The 19,666-nt window shown below is 37.9% G+C and overlaps 1 protein-coding gene across 4 annotated transcripts in view; it reads left to right on the plus strand.

The window, feature by feature from the left end:
- POU2F1 (POU class 2 homeobox 1) overlaps nucleotides 1–19,666 on the plus strand; it is a 173,161-nt gene that overhangs the window by 123,436 nt on the left and 30,059 nt on the right. For all 4 annotated transcript variants that reach the window (XM_046682567.1, XM_046682568.1, XM_046682569.1 and 1 more), the window contains 7 exons: nucleotides 900–1,026; nucleotides 2,125–2,219; nucleotides 7,528–7,701; nucleotides 11,837–11,978; nucleotides 13,237–13,382; nucleotides 14,428–14,607; nucleotides 16,515–16,620. In XM_046682567.1, coding sequence (XP_046538523.1) covers nucleotides 900–1,026; nucleotides 2,125–2,219; nucleotides 7,528–7,701; nucleotides 11,837–11,978; nucleotides 13,237–13,382; nucleotides 14,428–14,607; nucleotides 16,515–16,620 — 970 coding nt within the window. The remainder of the gene's footprint in view (nucleotides 1–899; nucleotides 1,027–2,124; nucleotides 2,220–7,527; nucleotides 7,702–11,836; nucleotides 11,979–13,236; nucleotides 13,383–14,427; nucleotides 14,608–16,514; nucleotides 16,621–19,666) is intronic.

Below are 19,666 nucleotides of genomic sequence, written 5' to 3' on the forward strand. Positions count from 1 at the left end.
GGACCTATGCACTGCTTGTCAAGCCATGCTGTGGCAGGCGTCCCACATAAAATAGAGGAAGATGGGCATGGATGCTAGCTCAGGGCCAGTCTTCCTCGGCAAAAAGAGAAGGATTGGCGGCAGATGGTAGCTCAGGGCTGATCTTCTTCTTAAAAAAAAAAGTACAAAAGAATAGATGTCAGACTAATCTTTATGACTCTTATATACAGTCTTTATCCAGATAATGTTTTTGTTTTAGCCATTTTATCACCAAATAAATATTTTTAGTGCCTAAGCTGTGAGACTCTATGTTGACATTATTCTAATAAGATAATATACATGAAAGCACACAGAAAATTCTAAAACACTAGGTCAGTGAAGGTGCTGTTGGTATGTTATGGATCAGATCTTTATATGGATAGCTATTTTTAAAAATTTTTACACTGATTTCTCAGTTGAATTGACTGGTACCACATTTCATGAATTGTTATACATCTTTTAATTTACTGATGCAGATTCAGACATAGCACTCTCAACTTTTCTTAAGAGAAAAATTGATCGAATATTTAAAACCTCAGCATATTCTTTTCTCACTTAATTTTTAAAACCCATGTTGGTCTCTATGTTAAAAAGCACAGCTATAACCATTTTTTCTGAGAGAATTTTAAATAATGATTGAAAATTAGGCTTAGCATAAATCATAACACATTATATGCCCACAAAAATAGGAAGTCCCTGCAGTGGCTCCAGGCGTCTTCACACCTCTGTGGAACACTGGGAGCTCACCTGTGTGGGAGGATGGAAGAATGTGAAATGGTGACTCTCCTTTCGATGTGACAGAATTCGTCATCTGGGAACCTTATGATTAAGCAAGCTATTATTTCAGAATCTCCAATCCATGTTTGAATTCTAATTTTCAGGATTTGCAACAGCTGCAACAACTTCAGCAGCAGAATCTCAACCTGCAACAGTTTGTGTTGGTGCATCCGACCACCAACTTGCAACCAGCGCAGTTTATCATCTCACAGACGCCCCAGGGCCAGCAGGGTGAGCGCCTCCTTAGAATTCGTTAGTGGTACACCAAGGCTGGCTGTTTATGTGACATACACGTTGACTACTATCATTTTGCCCTGAAACTGTCCCTTGGAACAATGATTTTATTAAATTGTATGTAACTTTAAACTCAACATTCATGTTAAGAAAAATATTTTTTTGTCATGTGTCGTCCTTCACTGTCCTTCATCTGTGTCATCACTAAGGAGGAACGAAGAGTTTGGCCAAAACTCTAAACGAAATCCTTCAACGTGCTGAACGTAAATCAGATAAATTGATTCTGGTGTTTCGATAGTTTTTTATGAGAACTTATTCAAAGAATGTGGGCTAAGCACTGAAAGTATGTGCTTCTAACAATCATTTGTTTTCTTGTAAAGTGTGAGAAGGAGAAGATGTTATGTTAGAAATTGTGCACATTTTCTGAGTTATAAAAAGCATCTTCAGAGCCTTTTAAATTGGTAAATATTGCTGTGTGATTTCTGTATCAAACAGTAAGTTGCGATCATGTTTGTGAGGTTGATTATGGAGTCAGAGTAAGAGACTATCGGGGAGTCAAGGCTTCAACTCAAGGAACATCAGTGCCTCTCTGCCGATTCCTCATTATTTGTTTGTTAGTCTTTTTCCTTGTTGATCATTCATTCCAAAATCTTTTGTTGTGCAAATACCTGTTCCACTTAAAGGATAGCCTGTGCCCTTGATGCACTAGGCAGTTCTCTGGTCCAGCCCACATCGGCAGTTTCTAATGGATTCTGGGTTAAGAAGTTGAGCCTTTTTGGAGTTTCATGCAGCTTTTGTTTAGAGTACTGATTCATTTTCATCCACTCCTTACTAAAATAAAGCAGTGGCCAATCAGAAAGGCCATTCAGGTTACACGAAAGACATATCAGTTTTAGTTTAATGTTCCATATCTCCTTGCCCAAGTTGTATTTTACAAGATTGAATTTTAGGCAAATAAGACATTACGAGTTTTAAGACCACTGAGATTATCAGGAGATAAGTTTTAAATTTTCACTTCACTTTCTTACTCTTTCTTTTGCCATATGTCCAAAGTAACCTTTAATGTTTCTGACGTACCGCGTTTGTATTTTATAGGCCTCCTGCAAGCGCAGAATCTTCTAACGCAACTACCTCAGCAAAGCCAAGCCAACCTCCTGCAGTCGCAGCCGAGCATCACCCTCACCTCCCAGGTCAGGCTTCTGTGGGGTTGCTTCCTCTTAGGCCGTTGTTTTGAGGGACTTGGGGACTTTGTTTAATTAAAAACAAAACCCCCAGAATGCCCTAATAAAAATAATCCAAATAGTTTTCAAAAACTGACCAAAAAACAAAATTTGACCAAAAATTCAAAGCTGGGCTTAACAGCTTGGTAAAGCAATGGTACCAAATTGATGTAGTCTTTGAAAATTTTCAAGGTGTCCCTATTTTCTTGTATGTTTGTAAAGAATAACTGTGTTCCTGGCAAATAAGCAATGAGTTCTGGCTCTTTGGCGCCTCCCCCGTACTTGGCAGTAGACATTGCCACTTGAGCTATGAACTCAGTACCTCCGGTAAGCCCAGCACTGCCGCTTGCCCTTTCTCAGAAGCTGCAAAGAAGCTCTGCTCTCTGTGTCTTTTTTCTGCTCAACTCTCAGATGTTGCTTAGCTCCTTTCTGCCAGAGTTGAACTATGAAAAGCACAGGTCTAGGCGCACAGAGGTTAAGCGTTAGACCTACTTCTGCTTCTCGCTCAGCTGTGGCTCGGAGCGCATCGCTTCACCTCTTTGGACCTCTGTTTTCTCATCTGTAAGTTAGGTGATTGAACTGGCTGATCCTGAATCCCCGTCCTGAATCTCTGACTCTCTTTGTCAGTAGACATGGAAGTTATCACTGAATACTAACACATTGCCGGATTTGACAAAATTTAACATCTGTTTATCATTAAAAAAACCAAAAAACTTTTGCAAAACTGGTACAAGGCATATACCAAAAAACTCCAACATCTTAAAGACTGAATACTTCCCCCTGAGCTCAGGAGCAAGGCAGGGATGTCCACTGTTACCACTTTTATTCAGCATTATACTGAAGTTCCTGGGAGTGAAGAAGAAAGAAAGAACATAAAGATTAGAAAGGAAGAAGTCAAACTGTTTTAGTTGGTAGATGACATGATCGTATATGTAGAAAATCCTAAGGAATCTACAAAAAAGCTGCTCAAATTAAGTGAGTTTAGCAAGTATGTAAGATACAAAGTCAACATACAAAAATCTATCTACTAACAATGATCATTTGGAAATCAAAATTAAGAAAAATATTTACAGTACTTAAGGATAAATTCAACAAAACATTTGTAAGACCTATACATTGAAAACTATGAAATATAGGTATTAAAGAAGACCTAAATAAATGGAGAAGATATAGTATGTTCATGAATCAGAAGATTAGGTTGTTAAAATGGGAATTCTCTCTGACTTAATCTGTAGATTCAACATAATCCCCAGGAATACCCAGCGTTTGTCTGTAGAAACTTGCATGCTGGTTCTTACATTTATCTGGAATTGTACAGGACATGGAATAGCCGAACAGTTTTGAAAAGTAAGGAAGTCGAAGGCCCACCTGATGCCAAGAATCATTATAAAGCTACAGTAATGAAGACACTGGGACACTGGCATGCGGGTAGAAGCGGAACACGATAGAGGGTCCGATAGACCACAGACACGTGGCCGACTGATGTTACACAGAGGTGCCAGAGGGTTGCATTGGAAGGGAAAGCCTTTTCAAGAAGTGGTGCTGAAACAATGGGCTAGCCAAAGGCAAAAAAATGAACGTGGATCCCTCTTTCATACCATATACAAAGGTTAATTTGAAATGGGTTGTAGACGTACACTTGTAGAAGAAAACTTAGGGAAAAATTTTTGTGTCCTTGGGTAAGGTAAAGATTTCTTAAATGGGACACAAAAGCACTAATCATAAAATAAAAAATTGATAAATTTAATTTCATAGAAGTTAAAAACTTCTGTTAAGAGAATGAAAAGAAAAGCCACAGACTGGAACAAAATATTCTTAAAACTTGTATATGATAAAAGACTTAGATCCAGAATGTGTAAGGAACCCATACAACTCAATAATAAGGCAAGCTGATTTTCTTAAAAGCGGGGGATGCACAGAATATTCCAAGATGCTTCACCAAAGAAGATATGTGAATGCCCAGTAAGCATATGAAAAAGATGCTCAAAATCATTAGTCATCAGGGAAATGCAAATGAAATATCACTGAAAGACTATGACAATACCAGGTGGTAGTGAGAACATATAGCAATTGGAGCTCTCACACATTGCTAGTGGAGTTGCGAAGTAGTACAGACACTTTGAAAGACAGTTTGGCAGTTTCTTATAAAATTAAATGTACATGAACCTTAGGACCCAGAAATTCCACTCCTAGAAATGAAAGCATATGTCCACACAAAGACCTCTCCATCATTGTTCATAGCAGTTTTATTCATAATCACCCCAAACTGGAAACAACCTAAATGTCCATCAGCTAGTGAATAGATAACGTAAACTTTGGCATATCCATATGATGGACTGCTACTCAGCAATAGAAAGAGGTGTACTTCTGATACAGTTAACAAACATATGAATTTTAAAAGTGTTATGCTAAGTGAAAGAAGCCACACATAAAAGACTGTAGACTATATGATTCAATTTGTATGGCATTTTAGAATAGACAAAACTACAGTGACAGAAATTGTATCGGTGGTTGCCGTGGACTCAGGGCTAGGGTTGGGGATTGGCTGCAAAGGGCACAAACGAACTTTTGCAGGTGATGGAAATGTTCTGTATCTTAATCGTGGTAGCAGTTGTATGACTACATACAGTTGTCAGAACACATCAGACCGTACACTTTTAAATGGTGCGTTTGATTGTGAATATGCAGAATATAAAAATAAGGTTAGAGTTGTGAAAAAAGCCTATACCAGCCATTCCTTCCTGGCATTCATGCTCTACACACAGTGGCAGGGCTATTGCAGCTTCCTCTTGACTCCTGCACGCTGAATTCAGCTCTACTATTTCTAGATCTGGCCCAGTCCAACCTGAGGTTTCGGGAGTTGGGATAGTTTACCTGTAGCCACCCCACCTAAAGGTCCCCGGGCTGCTTTTAGTCCTCCGTTATTTGAGAACGGAGCTACTTCAAGCCTGAGATGAAGTAACAGTCTGATAGTTGAGACTCTCCTCTACCTGTCGGCCAGTTTCCCTGGGAAGTGTGCCACCTCATAGGATCCTAATGGTTGGCACTGTTTTTGTCTCTTCCAGAATGGTCAGGTTAAAAATCACTCAGTGTCAACGTGTCATAGAGATGAACCTTGCTGTCTTCATTGAAGCAGAATGATAGAGAAGAGCTTACCCCAATTGTAGGCCTGTGTGATGTCTGTCGTGTAGTTTTCTGGGCCAGTTAGTTCAGTTGGAGAGAGCATATTACTAATGAGGTCAACATTAGGGGTATATGACCCATTTAATTTATGAGAAAAAAGCTGACAGCCATAGATCACGTGTAATCCTAGTGTGTAATCTCTCACCTGGGCTGCCTGTCGCAGGAGGGGTCGGCTGAGCAGTCATGCACAGTCAGGGCAGCACCTCCTACTGGTGAACTCTCTTCAGGGCTTGTGAGTAAAGCTAAGTAGCCTTGTGTTGTGTCATAAGGAAATTTAATATTTTCTTTTTAAAAAGAGAAAGATTATACCTTCGTGTCCCCAAGTAAACTTTAGATGGATTTAAATAAGTAAATATTTTAAAATACATAGAAGCAGCTAGCAGAATATTAAAAGGAATTTTACCAAGTTAGAAATAAGTGAAAGCTTTCTCAGATTTGAGGAAACAGGAAACATTAGAAAGGAGGGAAAAAAGTTTACCCAAATGATAGTTTAAAACTTATGTACACTAAAAACTAAAAGGAAAAAAGCAGATTGAGAAAATTATTTGCATTAATACAATAGACAGAGGCTTAATTTATAACTTTTGATGAGCTCGTTAAGGATGAGGATGAGAATAAGAATATCAATATAGAAATGGATTATGGATGTAAGTCGGTTCACGTCATAGAAAATACAAATAATAATTGACACGAGAAAATTTTTACTTTGAATAATAAGAGAAATATGAATTAACGCAACAGTGAAGTGCCATTTACTCCCTGAATTAGCAAAACGTTTTAAAAAAACGAACACAAATCGTGTGGAGAGCACGGCATAGTGAGAACCAACATTATGATATGTATCAGAAGCCGTGGCGTTGGCGATGGCCTTTATCCAGTTGCAGAAAAGCTTTGTGAGTTTATCTCAAAGAACTGATTCCAAAGAGGGAGAAAAGAACTGCGTGGCCAAAGGCTTTCATTGTGGTGTTACCCAGGTTAGTGAAAACATAAATGAAAAAGTACCTAGCAATGAAGAAATTGTTAAATAAATTGTGCTAACATTGCCTCAGTTAGCCTTTGAAAATGATAATTGTGAAGACTGAAACACCACAGAAAAAAAGTTGAAACATAATGTTAAATGAGAAAAGCAGAAGGTAAAATTATGTATACCTTGGTTAGAGTTAAGATTAAAAGTGTAAATCTGAGGGAGGGAGGAAACTTCTAGAGCTGATGGAAGAGTTTAGGGCGTTGTATATGGTGTATATGTATATGGTGACACTGTGTATCCCTGGATGTATCCTTCACACTCATCAAGATGTATATATTAAATATGTATAGCTATCTTGTATGTCAATCATACCTCAATTAAACAAAGGTTACTGCTTCAGTGTGCGCCTTATGTTCCCTTCCAGCGGCTTAATCACATTATAAAAATTACTCTGATCTGTGGGATGCATGCCTTTTGTTGGAGGTTTGAAAACTCCTTATAGTTTGTGAGAGAAACATGTACAGATTAAATAAATTTAGTGCAACAAATTAAAAACAGGGTAAAAAAGAAAAAAATGTAGATCTGTGGAAGAAAACTTGAACAAATACAGAAAAATGAAGCTATTACATTAAGTTCTTTAAACTTATAGATGATTTACTTTTCCCCCTTAAAATAGTTTTAATAGTCTTATAATATTATTTTCATAATATTGTGTCACAAGTTGGAGATATGATAGTGATAAACAAGACATATATAGTCTGGCTGTTTTGAAATTTATAGTTTAAGTGGTATATTTATGAAATAGATTTTTTAAAATCAAGTCTAATTTATTAAAAGGCATAAGATGTATATATTCAGACCACTTGAAAACCCAAATATAATGAGTTTCGTTTTTGTGTACTCATGTTCTCCATAGACTTACATGTTTAGCCTTAGCTATAGAGTGTACATAATTCCACACTCTGCTTGTCTCACTGAACATCATGTCGCGCCTTCTGCAATGTTACATGGTCTTCATAGTTCTCCCTGAATATAACTATTTCCTTAAGTTGTTTACTTGCAGCACATTCCAGTTGTAAATATATTTCTTTGTATGTTTGTTCTTATCCTTCTGTCCTTCTCTAACAGCCAGCAACCCCAACACGCACAATAGCAGCAACCCCAATTCAGACACTTCCACAGAGCCAGTCGACACCAAAGCGAATCGATACCCCTAGCTTGGAGGAGCCCAGTGACCTTGAGGAGCTTGAGCAGTTTGCCAAGACCTTCAAACAAAGACGAATCAAACTTGGATTTACTCAGGTAGGATGAACCTCCCCTTGCCTTAGTTTTCCCTCCTTGGCTGGGCTCAGATACTGGCTGTATGTGTCCACAGAGGTTTCTGAGGAACTGCGTGTTCCTCGGCTTTGTTGTTTTTTAGTTTTAGATTGTAACTTTTTCTTGGTCATATCCTGCATTTATAAGTATAGACTATTATTGTATATATTCAGTTACAAATTTATGGTTTATTGTTAGGTTAAAACCTTTAAGGTTTTTTTCAGAACACAGGCTTCTGAAATTATAATTATACCAATAAATGGTGAGAATTTAAAAGATGAGATTGGAGGGTGATGTAACTATCCCGAGGGTTTGTTATTTGAAGAGCATCTGATTCTAGGCCTTAGTGCTATATATTTAAGATTGAGAGAGAAAAGAAGATTGTAGGGTCTTTTATAGCAGCTGAAAGGGGAAAAGTTTGAAAGACTTGTTTAAGTTAAGTTTTTCTTGAGGGGAGGGTGTCAGTGGACACACACACATACACACGAATAAGAATCTGTTGAAGATGAAAATCCAAATTAATCTAAATCCAAATTAATTTTTTTTAAATATCATCCAGCAGAGGGCTTTTAAAGTGGAATAAGTTTGATGGTTTAAATGGCACCTGAGTATAGCGTTTTTGTTCCATGTCCTGCCACTGACTTACTCTTTGATTAACATGTCACAAATAATACTTTTAAAGCAGGAAAAGAATTAAACTGAATGAAATTTATGTAAAATGAAATAAGACCATTAGTTGAAAAAAAAATGACTGAAGTGTAGATTACATTGGGTGTTTTTATGGAATCAGGAGAAACCTGATGTTTTGTTTCCAGATGTAAGCCACTGCTTAAATACTCTCCAGATTATTCTGTTTTGAGGACAGTAATGCACTACCTGCTCTGGTAGATCAGAAACAGGCATGACAGCCCCGTGTGTGTTCTGTGTTTTTTTAAGAACAGACTTTCATTCCTTACGTTTCTTTGATAATTTATTCGTGCTCTAAGAAAGTAGTTATATATTAGCAACATAAAATGATTTTTAAGTAGATGTAATTTTAGAGAAAATGCAGTTATATTTATGAAAAGTTTCAGTTGTGAAGAAGCAAATTGCAATTCAGAATGATTTTAGTGCTTTTGAAGCATCTAAATGATTTGGCTTGTGTTTAAAAAGAAAGCTAAAGATACAACTAAATTGATAGGGGTGAGTTAAGCTTAAGCAAGTACCAGGTCAGCATATTGAGCAGTGCTTCAGCTTTTAGGTGATTAGCACAGCATACTCTTAGGTTCCCTAGGAGATTGTTGCCTCAGTGATATCCCAAGGATGTTAAGGCTTTTAAAAATCTTCAACTTTTCCCCAAATAGTGGTTTGCCTTCCTGTGGCATTCGACCCAACATATTGCTGGTGTTTGTTTCTCCTTCTCTCTTTGATGTGTAAACCAGCTTCCCTCTGGTCTGGTGTTCCGCTTCTTGGTTTTGTCCTATTATTTGGCACGACTTTTCCTTATTTTTCGAAATGACTTTGACATAGCAGTAGCAACATTGCAGAAAATTCCACTGCGTAGATTAAAGCACATGTAACCGATGCAGGATGAGAAAATCGCCCTTTGTTTTGCAGCCGTCGACCTGGATTGTAGTTATTGGAAGGTTGCTCTGTTTCCAGTTTACTTCTGTGCCCGCACGTACACAAAGGGAAGTTAGGCATTCAAGTTATTAGTTGAAACAAGCAAAAAGATCGCTGTTCTCTGAATAAATGTACATGTTATTAGATGTTTTAAACAGTAGTTATTTTCTAATTACCAGATTGGTTATCGAAGGCTTCCTACAGATGTCATTACGTAATTAAAAGGCACACCATAGTATAACACTTTCCTCACGTGCGGTGCGCTCATTATTTCCTAATCCCAATTTTCGTTCCTTTTTTCCTTTTGCTCTTTTAGAAAATATCAAAGGGATGTAATGTCCTTCAGATTATGTCTGAGGCAACTGCTTAAAACATTCACTGTTGTGAGGCAGAACCCAAGGGTCTAGCAAGGGAGAGAAGCGCTGAACCAAGCACATATCAGATTAATGAAAACTAGTGCATTAACTGAGGGAGCTGTTGCTTTTTATTCATTTAAATAATTTAAATATGAAAAGTAAAATTATGTTGGAAGTCTCCATTAAGTATATTTGTTGTTTATTGCCATAGTTTTAGCTTTATTTCCAGCCACCAACTTAAGACATTGTTTCTTATGATGCGATTTGTGAATAGATATTTTATTTTTTGTTTACTTCTCAATATTGTTACTTTTCACAGAAGGATATTACAGATGTTTAAAAATTCTTAGTGAATGTTGCAGAGACAATATCAGAAAACATTTATTGCCGTACTAACTGCTACAACAGGTCTTGGACTCAGAGAATTGCAAAGTTCAGTTGGCCCCAGTTTTCTAGAAAGCTGTAATCTAAACAAATAAAGTGAGCAAGACCTGAATACATGTGACAAATAGCATGTTTAGTGCATGACATATAGTGGCACTTAGTGAATATTAGTTGACTGAATGAAGATTTAGTAAATGTATAGAGATACTGATATAGATAAGCCTGTGTCTAGAGAAATATTTTTATATATAGAATGGGTAGCACTTATGCATTGCTCACACTGTCCTGGTTCTTTGAGTTTTACTTCAGTTGGAAGGAAATCAGTAAGCAGTCCACTCTGTTCTGGTTAAAGATAGTATATTCAGAGCTGTCAGTAAAACTTTGTGTGATGATGGGAATGTTCTGGATTGTGCTGCCCAATACAAGACCACTGCCCACGTGGCGACTGAGCGCTTGAAAGGTGCCTAGTGGTGCTCAGGAACTGTTTGATTTATTAAATTTCAATGACTTGGAACTTAGTGGCATGTGGCGGGTGGCTGTCCTAGGGGAAGGCCTAGGCCATGGATCCGTTGAAGTTCAGGTATTCTCTAGGCACCATTTTATCTTATAGTTTCAACATTTCTCCTCTGTTAAACTTTTTATTAGAAGTTGCTCACCAGTAAGAAAATGGAGTTTAAAAAAATATGCTTTCCTTCCTTTGACTACCTGCCATCTGATGTAGGTGCTAATAAACAATGTCATATCCAAAAGATGTAGTGTAGCGGGGAAAATCAAAGGACTGGGATAATCCCGATTCAAAGTAAGTGTTGCCAGCATACTTGGGAGTTGACTATCTCCTAATAGAATTAGCTCTATAGTACTTTGGCAAGAAAGTTGCCTTTCTACCCTGTCACTAAGCTAATTGAAATGAGAGGATGAATCATTAGAACTCCATGAGCTTCTATTACCTGTACATAAAATAACTATGAAGATATGGCTTTTTCCAGCTTTAACAAGAGAGATTCGGCTAGAAGAAAAGCGCTGTGTACATTTCAAAGGTTCTAGGCTTATAGAGAAGGACATCTTTTGTGATATATTCAGGGATCATTGTTCTGTTGCTCTAAGGTTACCAAGTTCCCAGTGCCCATGAAGGTTTGACTAAATGGGTCAGGCCTCTCTACTGTGAATTTCTATCTCTGTAATGGTTACAAAAGTAGACTTTTAGAATACCTGTTTTTTGTAACCAACTTTGAAATCCAAACTAAGGGTGGAAAATAGATTTTTTTCACTGCTTCCAGAAATACTTTACAGGAAAATAAAAGAATGAGACATTTCTAAATTTTAAAGTGATTTATGGGAAGTTTGGTTAGTTCAGAGAAACCTGAGGTTATCTAGACAGTTAGGTCTATTAATCCTATGGGTGATCCAGGTAAACTTAAAGATTACTTAAAACACTTTGGTTGTATCAATTAAGGGGCTTGTTAGAATGTCAGCGCTTCTTTTGAGACTTAGTAGAAATATTTGATGTCTTGATTATTATATAAGATAGCAAGAAGAGATTCCAAACAGCGAGAATATGGGACAGTTTTGAATGTGGTCACAATCAAGGCCTAACTAACAAGAGTCCTCACTGGAGTACTCTGCTCACCCTAAGGATGGACATTTTTGTGGGATCCACTAAATGGAGTGATTGTTGATTCTTTGTCTGGAGCAGCACCCTGGAGTGCAGACTGTAGACGTTTAGTGAGCTGACTGTCTGCTCTCTTCCTGTCCCCGTTCTGCTCTGTGTTGCTGTGCAGGGCGATGTCGGGCTCGCGATGGGTAAACTCTATGGAAATGACTTCAGCCAGACTACCATCTCTCGCTTTGAAGCCTTGAACCTCAGCTTTAAGAACATGTGCAAGTTAAAGCCACTTTTGGAGAAGTGGCTAAATGATGCAGGTGAGTGAATATGTAGGAAATCTCGTTATGCATTGGAATTTTACATGGGGGATCATTGGATGAATTGGGGTTTATCTTTCGTATTGCGTTGTTGGTGCTATAGAGCCTTGATGCTCACTAATGTTGGGAGGGTCAATATAAATTATGGCTACATAAATTGGAGATCTAATTCATTTAAATAGTAGTTACAATGTACAAAATCAGCAGTAATTTTTAGCCTTGGAACATTTCTCGTATTTGAGCCAAGGTTAGGGACAATTGAAGGACGAGAAGAAGGCCTGTGTATTTAGATAAACTTGATAAACACGTTTCTTGGTTCTTCCTCAGTGAATTATCATAAACTTGTTCCTGATAATGTTTCTGTATTTGTTATTAAGAATGACCACATATTTCATATGTAAAAAGTTGACCTGCTAGTTTTATGTGTTTTGTGCTGACGTTTCATTTGGGAAAATTTGGATTTGGGGTCACAGAATCAAAGACTGGGAGAGCTATAAGGAACCCTAGAGACCCCCTAGACTATGGCTTTCATTGTAGCCATGAAAAAAATCAGGTCTTTGGAAAAGACAAACCTGTAACAGCCACCTTTGGGCAGTCTGATTCCGTAGCTCTGGGTGAGGCCTCAGCCTCTGCGTCTTGCTGAGTCTGCAGGTGAGAACCACTGGCCTCCCTCCACCTCATTTTACACAGAGTGGGAAGAAACTCAGAGATGTCTGTGCCAGGCCCAGGGTCATTAAACTATATTAGATAACAAAACCTTGTTTAAACTTTATAGAATTTAGAAGCATTTCATTGTTTGTTTGGTTTTGGGGGGTTTTCTACCTTAAATTATGCCAATAAAATGAGAGGTCATTTACAAGATAGATATTAAACATTCAATAATTTTCAAGAAGCTTTCTTCCTTTGATCCCTAGAGCGAGTAAATAAATAAATAAACAAAAGCAAAGCATAAGAACAGAACTCAGGAGAAGTAGAGCTGAGTCTAAGGGTAGGAATAGTAAACTTCTGCTTTCTCAGAAACGGAAATCAGAAAGTAATGATGATAGTATAGTCGACCATCCTGAGACAAAGAACACCGGTAAGAGCAGTAGAGAGATCCCTGGTAGTGAACGATATTTCAACGTAGGTTATGAAACCTTTCCTACTGGCTTGTAGCTTACAATATTTTGGTCAGTTTTGGTGGTGGTGGTAATATGTGTATTAGATATGTGACTCATGCTCAGCTAATCTGATTTCTGTGTCTCCTTCTCTCTTCCAGAGAACCTCTCGTCTGATTCGGCGCTCTCCAGTCCAAGTGCCCTGAGCTCTCCAGGGCTGGGGATTGAGGGCTTGAACCGCAGGAGGAAGAAACGCACCAGCATAGAGACCAACATCCGTGTGGCCTTAGAGAAGAGTTTCCTGGAGGTTAGTGAGGTTTTTGCTTCTCGTGTACGTGAGATTGTCTGTGTAGTACTAACGTTACGTGCTGTGGATGGTAAAAGGTGGACTTGTCAGTTTGGCCCTTATGGATGCTTATAAGGTAGTGGAGATAATAAGACAAAGTAAGTTACTGAACACAGGAAACAGAGCCAGTGCTTCAAGGTTCAGGAGAGACCAGGCTCACATAATGCGAGTACTCAGTGTGACAGAGGCAGCATAGGATACAGGAGCATTCCACAGCCAGGGAGAGGTGGGAGGAAAGCACTTCCAGCCGAGGAGATGCATGAGCAAAGGCATCCAGGGAGAGAAACCGGGAGGTGTTTCAGGGGAACACAATCGTTTGGTTTGGCTAAGTTCTAGTGTCTGTATGCCTAGAATAGTAGTGTGGGACCAGAAGATACAGGCCTTGAATGTCAGGCTATGGAGTTCAAGTTAATTCAACAGACATTTGGCAATTTTTTTTTTTTTACCAGAGAATATCACAATCAAAGCTTCCAACAAAATTTTGACTTCTCTGTTCAGAAAAGGTTTGAGCACAGTGGAAAGAGCACTAAATCAGGAGTCATTATGAGCTCTACCACTATTAACTGTGCGATTGGTCGAGTCGCTTGATTTCTTAAGCTGAAGTCACTTTATCTGAGAAGTACCTGCCTTTCTTGCCCCACAGACTTCTTACCCACCTCACATGGTCCAAGTGAGATCATGTGCATGAAACACTGAGAAAACTCGTAAATTCCTATACATATATAAAGTTGTATTGATTGTTAATTTTATTCAAGATTAATTGCCCTAAAAATGAAAAAAAAATTAAGAATAACTTATTCTAAGTTAATATGAGTAAATGTAATAACTATATGTTCATTAGAATGTCAAGCTATGGAAGTTTCTTGTTAAGAGTGGGCCAGAATGGTCATGTATGTTCCAGCTTCATTGTGTGACTTGTCCGTCTCCATTTGTTGATTTATATAATGCATGGTTATGCCAATCATTCAAAAAGTTATTCCAAAAGATTATTTTTTTCGCCCCTCAGAATCAAAAGCCTACCTCGGAAGAGATCACCATGATTGCTGATCAGCTCAATATGGAAAAGGAGGTGATTCGTGTTTGGTTTTGTAACCGTCGCCAGAAAGAAAAAAGAATCAACCCACCAAGCAGTGGTGGGACCAGCAGCTCACCTATCAAAGCAATTTTCCCCAGCCCAACCTCACTGGTAAGGGCGAAGGAGAGGGGGGTGCAAGTGCAAGGGCTAATTTTTACAGTTTTACAAATGACATGTTAAATCAGCTTATTTCATAATACTTAGGAATTTATTGTGTATATATTCCTGCTGAATAAATGTGTATACAGTCGTGCGCTGCTTAACGACTGGAGCACATTCTGAGAAGGGCGTCGTTTGGCAATTTCGTCGTTGTGCGAACATCACAGAGTGCACTTACACAGACCTGGGCGGTACAGCCTGCTGCGCACCTAGGCTGCAGGGTACTCATCTTATGGGAGCACCGTCGCATGTGCAGTCTATTGTTGACCAAAACGTTATGCAGCACATGACTGTAAATTCACATTTTAAATGTTACCGAAGTAACTAAATCTCATGCCGTTAGCCCAAGAACTTATTGTTGGTTTTTTTTAAGTGAATAATTCCAATTTTTTTCTGTTTCTTTGCAGTTCCAGTATTCTCTTATGTAGTTTATTAGGCTACTCTGTAACTGTGGGAGTAAATTTGCTGATTTCAGTTGCCTAAAAGAATCTTTAGTCGCTTCTTATGTTCACGTTGGGTCCTAAAGCGCAGTTTCTTAAACTACGTGACTAAGTGACAGTAAATTCTTAGATAACCTTTAGCTCTGAACTTGTATGAAAACAGTCATCTCGGATCTTCACTCTCAAACTTGTGGGCCTCTCATTGAGTCACTTCTGCTGTTTGCGTTAGAAGAGCATTCCTAGACGAAGGGACACACAGTGGTCCTGTGACTCCCTTGATCCTTAGGATGATTGTAAATGTGACTCCACATTTCTGGCCAGGATTCCAAAGATGGGAGGATTGCTGACTTTGCATTTCTCATCCTTTCTTGTTAATTTGTTTTTATTTTATTTGAATATCGTTCTACTGGGAGGCTTTCAAACCAAAGTCATCATTAAGAGTACATATTAGTTTGTTAAATGAAGGCTGTGATTGTTAAATGGTGGGACTTTAGTCACAAAGTTCATGAGCTAGTTATGGAAAAGATAGTCATTAGATACAGTTTTGTTTTATGGTGACTTTTGTGTTTGGGGTTTATTTGTACTAGAAGGAAGACAGTACTTCTTACAAAACTGTAGACATATTTTATCTTATTTCAAAAAGAAACTGTCAGTTTTTGAAAAATTGTCTTCACATTCTTTCCATGTTTTCATCTCATTAAAAACAAAAACAAGACAGTCTTGCTGTCACATAGTCAAAAATAAAAGGAGTACAAGAACCCCTGATTCCTGCATCCTGTTAAATAGTTTTCTTGTTTAGATTAAGTTGATAATTAGTATAATGTTTCTTGCTGATTTAGAGGATATCTGACCCAACGTTATTGAAATGTAAGTTTTTTTATTATTTCTTTTTTAAACCTGAACAAAGCCATTATATCAGTGAAAAACCATCTGCTAATAGCAACTTTTCAACATATGCCAATTTTCTCAATTCCAAGGTCAAAGAATGATTATAAAATCATTTCCTCTTAGGCCCTTTTTATTTTATTTTATTTTGGTTTTTTTGGTGAGGAAGATTCACCCTGAGGTTAATATCTGTTGCCAATCCTCCTCTTCTTTTGCTTGAGGAAGATTAGCCCTGAGCTAACATCTGTGCCAATCTTCCTCCATTTTTTGTATGTGGGATGCTGCCACAGCATGGCTGACAAGTGGAGTAGGTTCACACCCGGGATCCAAACCTGCGAACCTGGGCCACAGGCACAGAATGTGGGAAACTTTAACCACTTGGCCACAGGGCCAGCCCCAAGCCCTTTTGTTTTAATTCTGTCATATCTGGAATTTAAAAATTTTTATAGGCAAAATAAGTCTACAGTATGGACTTAAAAATTTTTAAGTTTTGATTGTTAAATGTTTTTGCATATTTTCATTTCTGACCTCCAGGTGGCAACCACGCCAAGCCTTGTGACGAGCAGTGCAGCAACTACCCTCACTGTCAATCCAGTCCTCCCTCTAACCAGCGCCGCGGTAACCAATCTCTCTGTTACAGGTAAGCAGCAGCCTGGCCTGGCAGCTGGTGGGCAATGGCAGGCAGGTTTCTGTGAGAATCTGCTGTTGCATTGTGAATCAGGGTTCTGACTAACGATAAAGTTATGTATGAAAACCTGAACTCCAAAAAAATCAGGCGTAATGAATTTTTCAGAAAGAATACTTTTGCATAAAGATTTTCCTGTCTTTTTTGTTCTTTCCCACATTAGTCTGTCTTCTACATTGCTCCCAGAGTTATCTTTCAAGAACACCAGCTTTTTTTGAACTCCTCTCCTTCAAAACTTTCCCTAGCTGCGGGTTTTTCCATTCAGAGAACATCTAGGTTCATCAATTCATAGGAGATTATTTCCGGCCTGGACTTTGTCTGCCACCGCTCCTTTCTCCGACCCGTCCTCAGTGTGCAGGAGCGCTCCATCAGCCTTTGCAAACTTCCCCACGGCCCACGCTTCTTTCTGGTAGCAAGGAAACTACTTCCGCTTACATACCAATTCTTCTTGGAAATATTCCTTAGCTTCCCCAGGAAACTATTCATTTCCACTTGCCTGTATTATAAATGATATAATAAAAATAGACTTTGCACTTCTTAAAAGATCTAAGTATTCTTTTTGAAATTTCACTGCCTAGCTTAGTGCCTAACATGCTTGCTAGAAAATGAATAAATAATTTTTTTTCCTTTGGTCTTCTTTAAATAGCACGTTTCCCAAATACATTTAAAGTAATTTAGCATTGTCATCAGGAGTTTTTTAATGATATATAATGCATAAGACTTTCTGTAATTATTCACCAGGTTGGTTATGTGCTAGTAAATCATTGGATGGATTTGTGAGACTTCACGGTCAAGCTTGAATTTAACCTAGAATTAGGGAATTTGATTTTCTTCTTCCATCACCCCTTTGGCTCTGTAACCTAACCATGGTGTAAAAATTAAATAAATGGCTTTATATACTTATTACATTTCTAAGTTATTAGGAAATCTGATTATTTTGACTGTTTATATAGAACAGTACTTCTTGACCTCTTGGGTCTTGGACCTCTTTGAAAATTGGATGAAAGCTATAAACTTTTCCCCTCACGAAATAGACATACCCACAATTTTTGGTAAAATATAAGGAGGTTCATGAGCAACAACCCCTATCAGTCCCCACCTCACCAAGGTCATTTGTGGTGCCTTAGGAGCTTGCAGCTTCCAAATTAGGAACCTCTGAGCAGCGTGGTGTTCAGCACTTCAGCTTGATGAGCAGACTGTTGGTGATGGGTTGCCATGTGTCAGGCACCAGGAACGGGAAATTCCTGCCTTGGAGGAACTTCCTGTCCACCCTGACTGCCATCCTCTGGTAAATTATGGACTGAACTTACCTTCCCAACAAATTTTAAGCATATTATGTTAGGTCTAAAGACATACCCATCTTCTGCAGAAAATTTTCTAATAGTCCGGACATTAATAACCAAAAACTTTGCATCTACCCTAAAGTGTGGCAAAAATCTGAAACAGAAAATAATTTTAAGAAGATAAACATACTCAAAACTAACCAAAAGTTTTTTATCAGTTTTTGATGATCCTAACTAACCAATCACATTTCTTAGACTCAATTGCTCAGCCCGTTTTTGTAGATAGATTTCATTATGACTATTTTCTGAAATGTTGGTAACTTTTTTATAAGGAATTTTTTATTTAATTAAAAAATTTAACATTATAGGAAATTTAAATAGGAAAAATGCAAACAGTGAGTACTATTTCTATTTTGCCTTTGTCTTTTTATATGTACAATCTTACAGTATTTACAGTGTGTCCTGCCTTTTTTTTTACTTAACATCTTACAATAAGTATCTTCCCGTGTTATTATAGTTTTTACATTTCTACTTTTGACTTGCCCTTATTATATTGAATAGTTGTACTAAAGTTTCGTAAACATTTCCATACAGTACCGTCATGGTTAAGTTCTACCCAGGATGACCAACTTTTGCAGTTTGAGCCCTGCCAATCTTGCATCCCAGGAAGCTGCTGGGTCTCAAAGCCGTGTAACTGGTCTCGCCTGTTCCCTGTTGTATCCTTGGTGTCTAGCACACCACATAGAGTGTGAGATACCCAGCAATTAATTATTGGATAAATGAAGTTTTCACTATTATAAATAATGCTGTGATGAGCACCTTTGTACATATAGCTTTTTCTTAAATTTTTTATCTTGACATAATTTTAGACTTACAGAAAAGTTGAAGAATCGTACAAAGAAATCCTAAATCTCTTCCCTCAGATTTTCCAAATGTTAAAATCTTACTGTATTTGCTTTCTTCTTTTTCTCTTTCTGTGTGTATATGTGATTTAGAGCAAGTGACAGACATGCCCCTTTACCCCTAAATACTTCACTATGTATTTTCTAAAAAGCAAGAAATTCCATATATAACCAGAGTACATTTATCAAAAATCAGGAAATTAACATTGACTCAATAATAATATCCAGTGAACAATTCACATTCAGCTTTTGCCGCTTGTACCAATAATATCCCTTATAACAAAAGAAGATCTGGGATCCTGCATTGCGTTCAGTTGCTGTGTCTCTTTGGTGTTGTTTAATTTGAGACAGTTTGAGTCTTTCTTTGTATTTTATGCCATGGATATTTTTGAAGAGCATAGCTATCTTGTAGACTGTCCCTTAACTCGGGTTTATGTCGTGTTTCCTCATGACTGGATTCAGATTAGGCACTTTGGGCAGGAAGCCCCCGGAAGTGGTGCTGAGTCCTCCTGTGTGCGTGATATGGAGACCACGCTGTTGCTGAGTCCCACTATTGCAGATAGGAACTTTGATCATTTTGTTGAGGTGGTCTCTGCCAGGTTTTTTATTGTGTAGTTACTATTTTACTCTTCATAGTTAGTAAGTGTCTTATGGAGAGTTTGAGACTTTACAAATATCCTGTTGTTCCTCAGACCTTTACTGACTAGTGTCCGTTGATGATTTTTGCCTTGATCTGTTATTTTATGATTCTCAAATAATTCCATCATTTCTTCTACATTTATTAGTTGGCTTTCAACTGTAAGGATGAACTTTTCC

Source organism: Equus quagga, chromosome 13 (genome assembly GCF_021613505.1).
Source record: "Equus quagga isolate Etosha38 chromosome 13, UCLA_HA_Equagga_1.0, whole genome shotgun sequence".
Classification (NCBI taxonomy): Eukaryota; Metazoa; Chordata; class Mammalia; order Perissodactyla; family Equidae; genus Equus; species Equus quagga.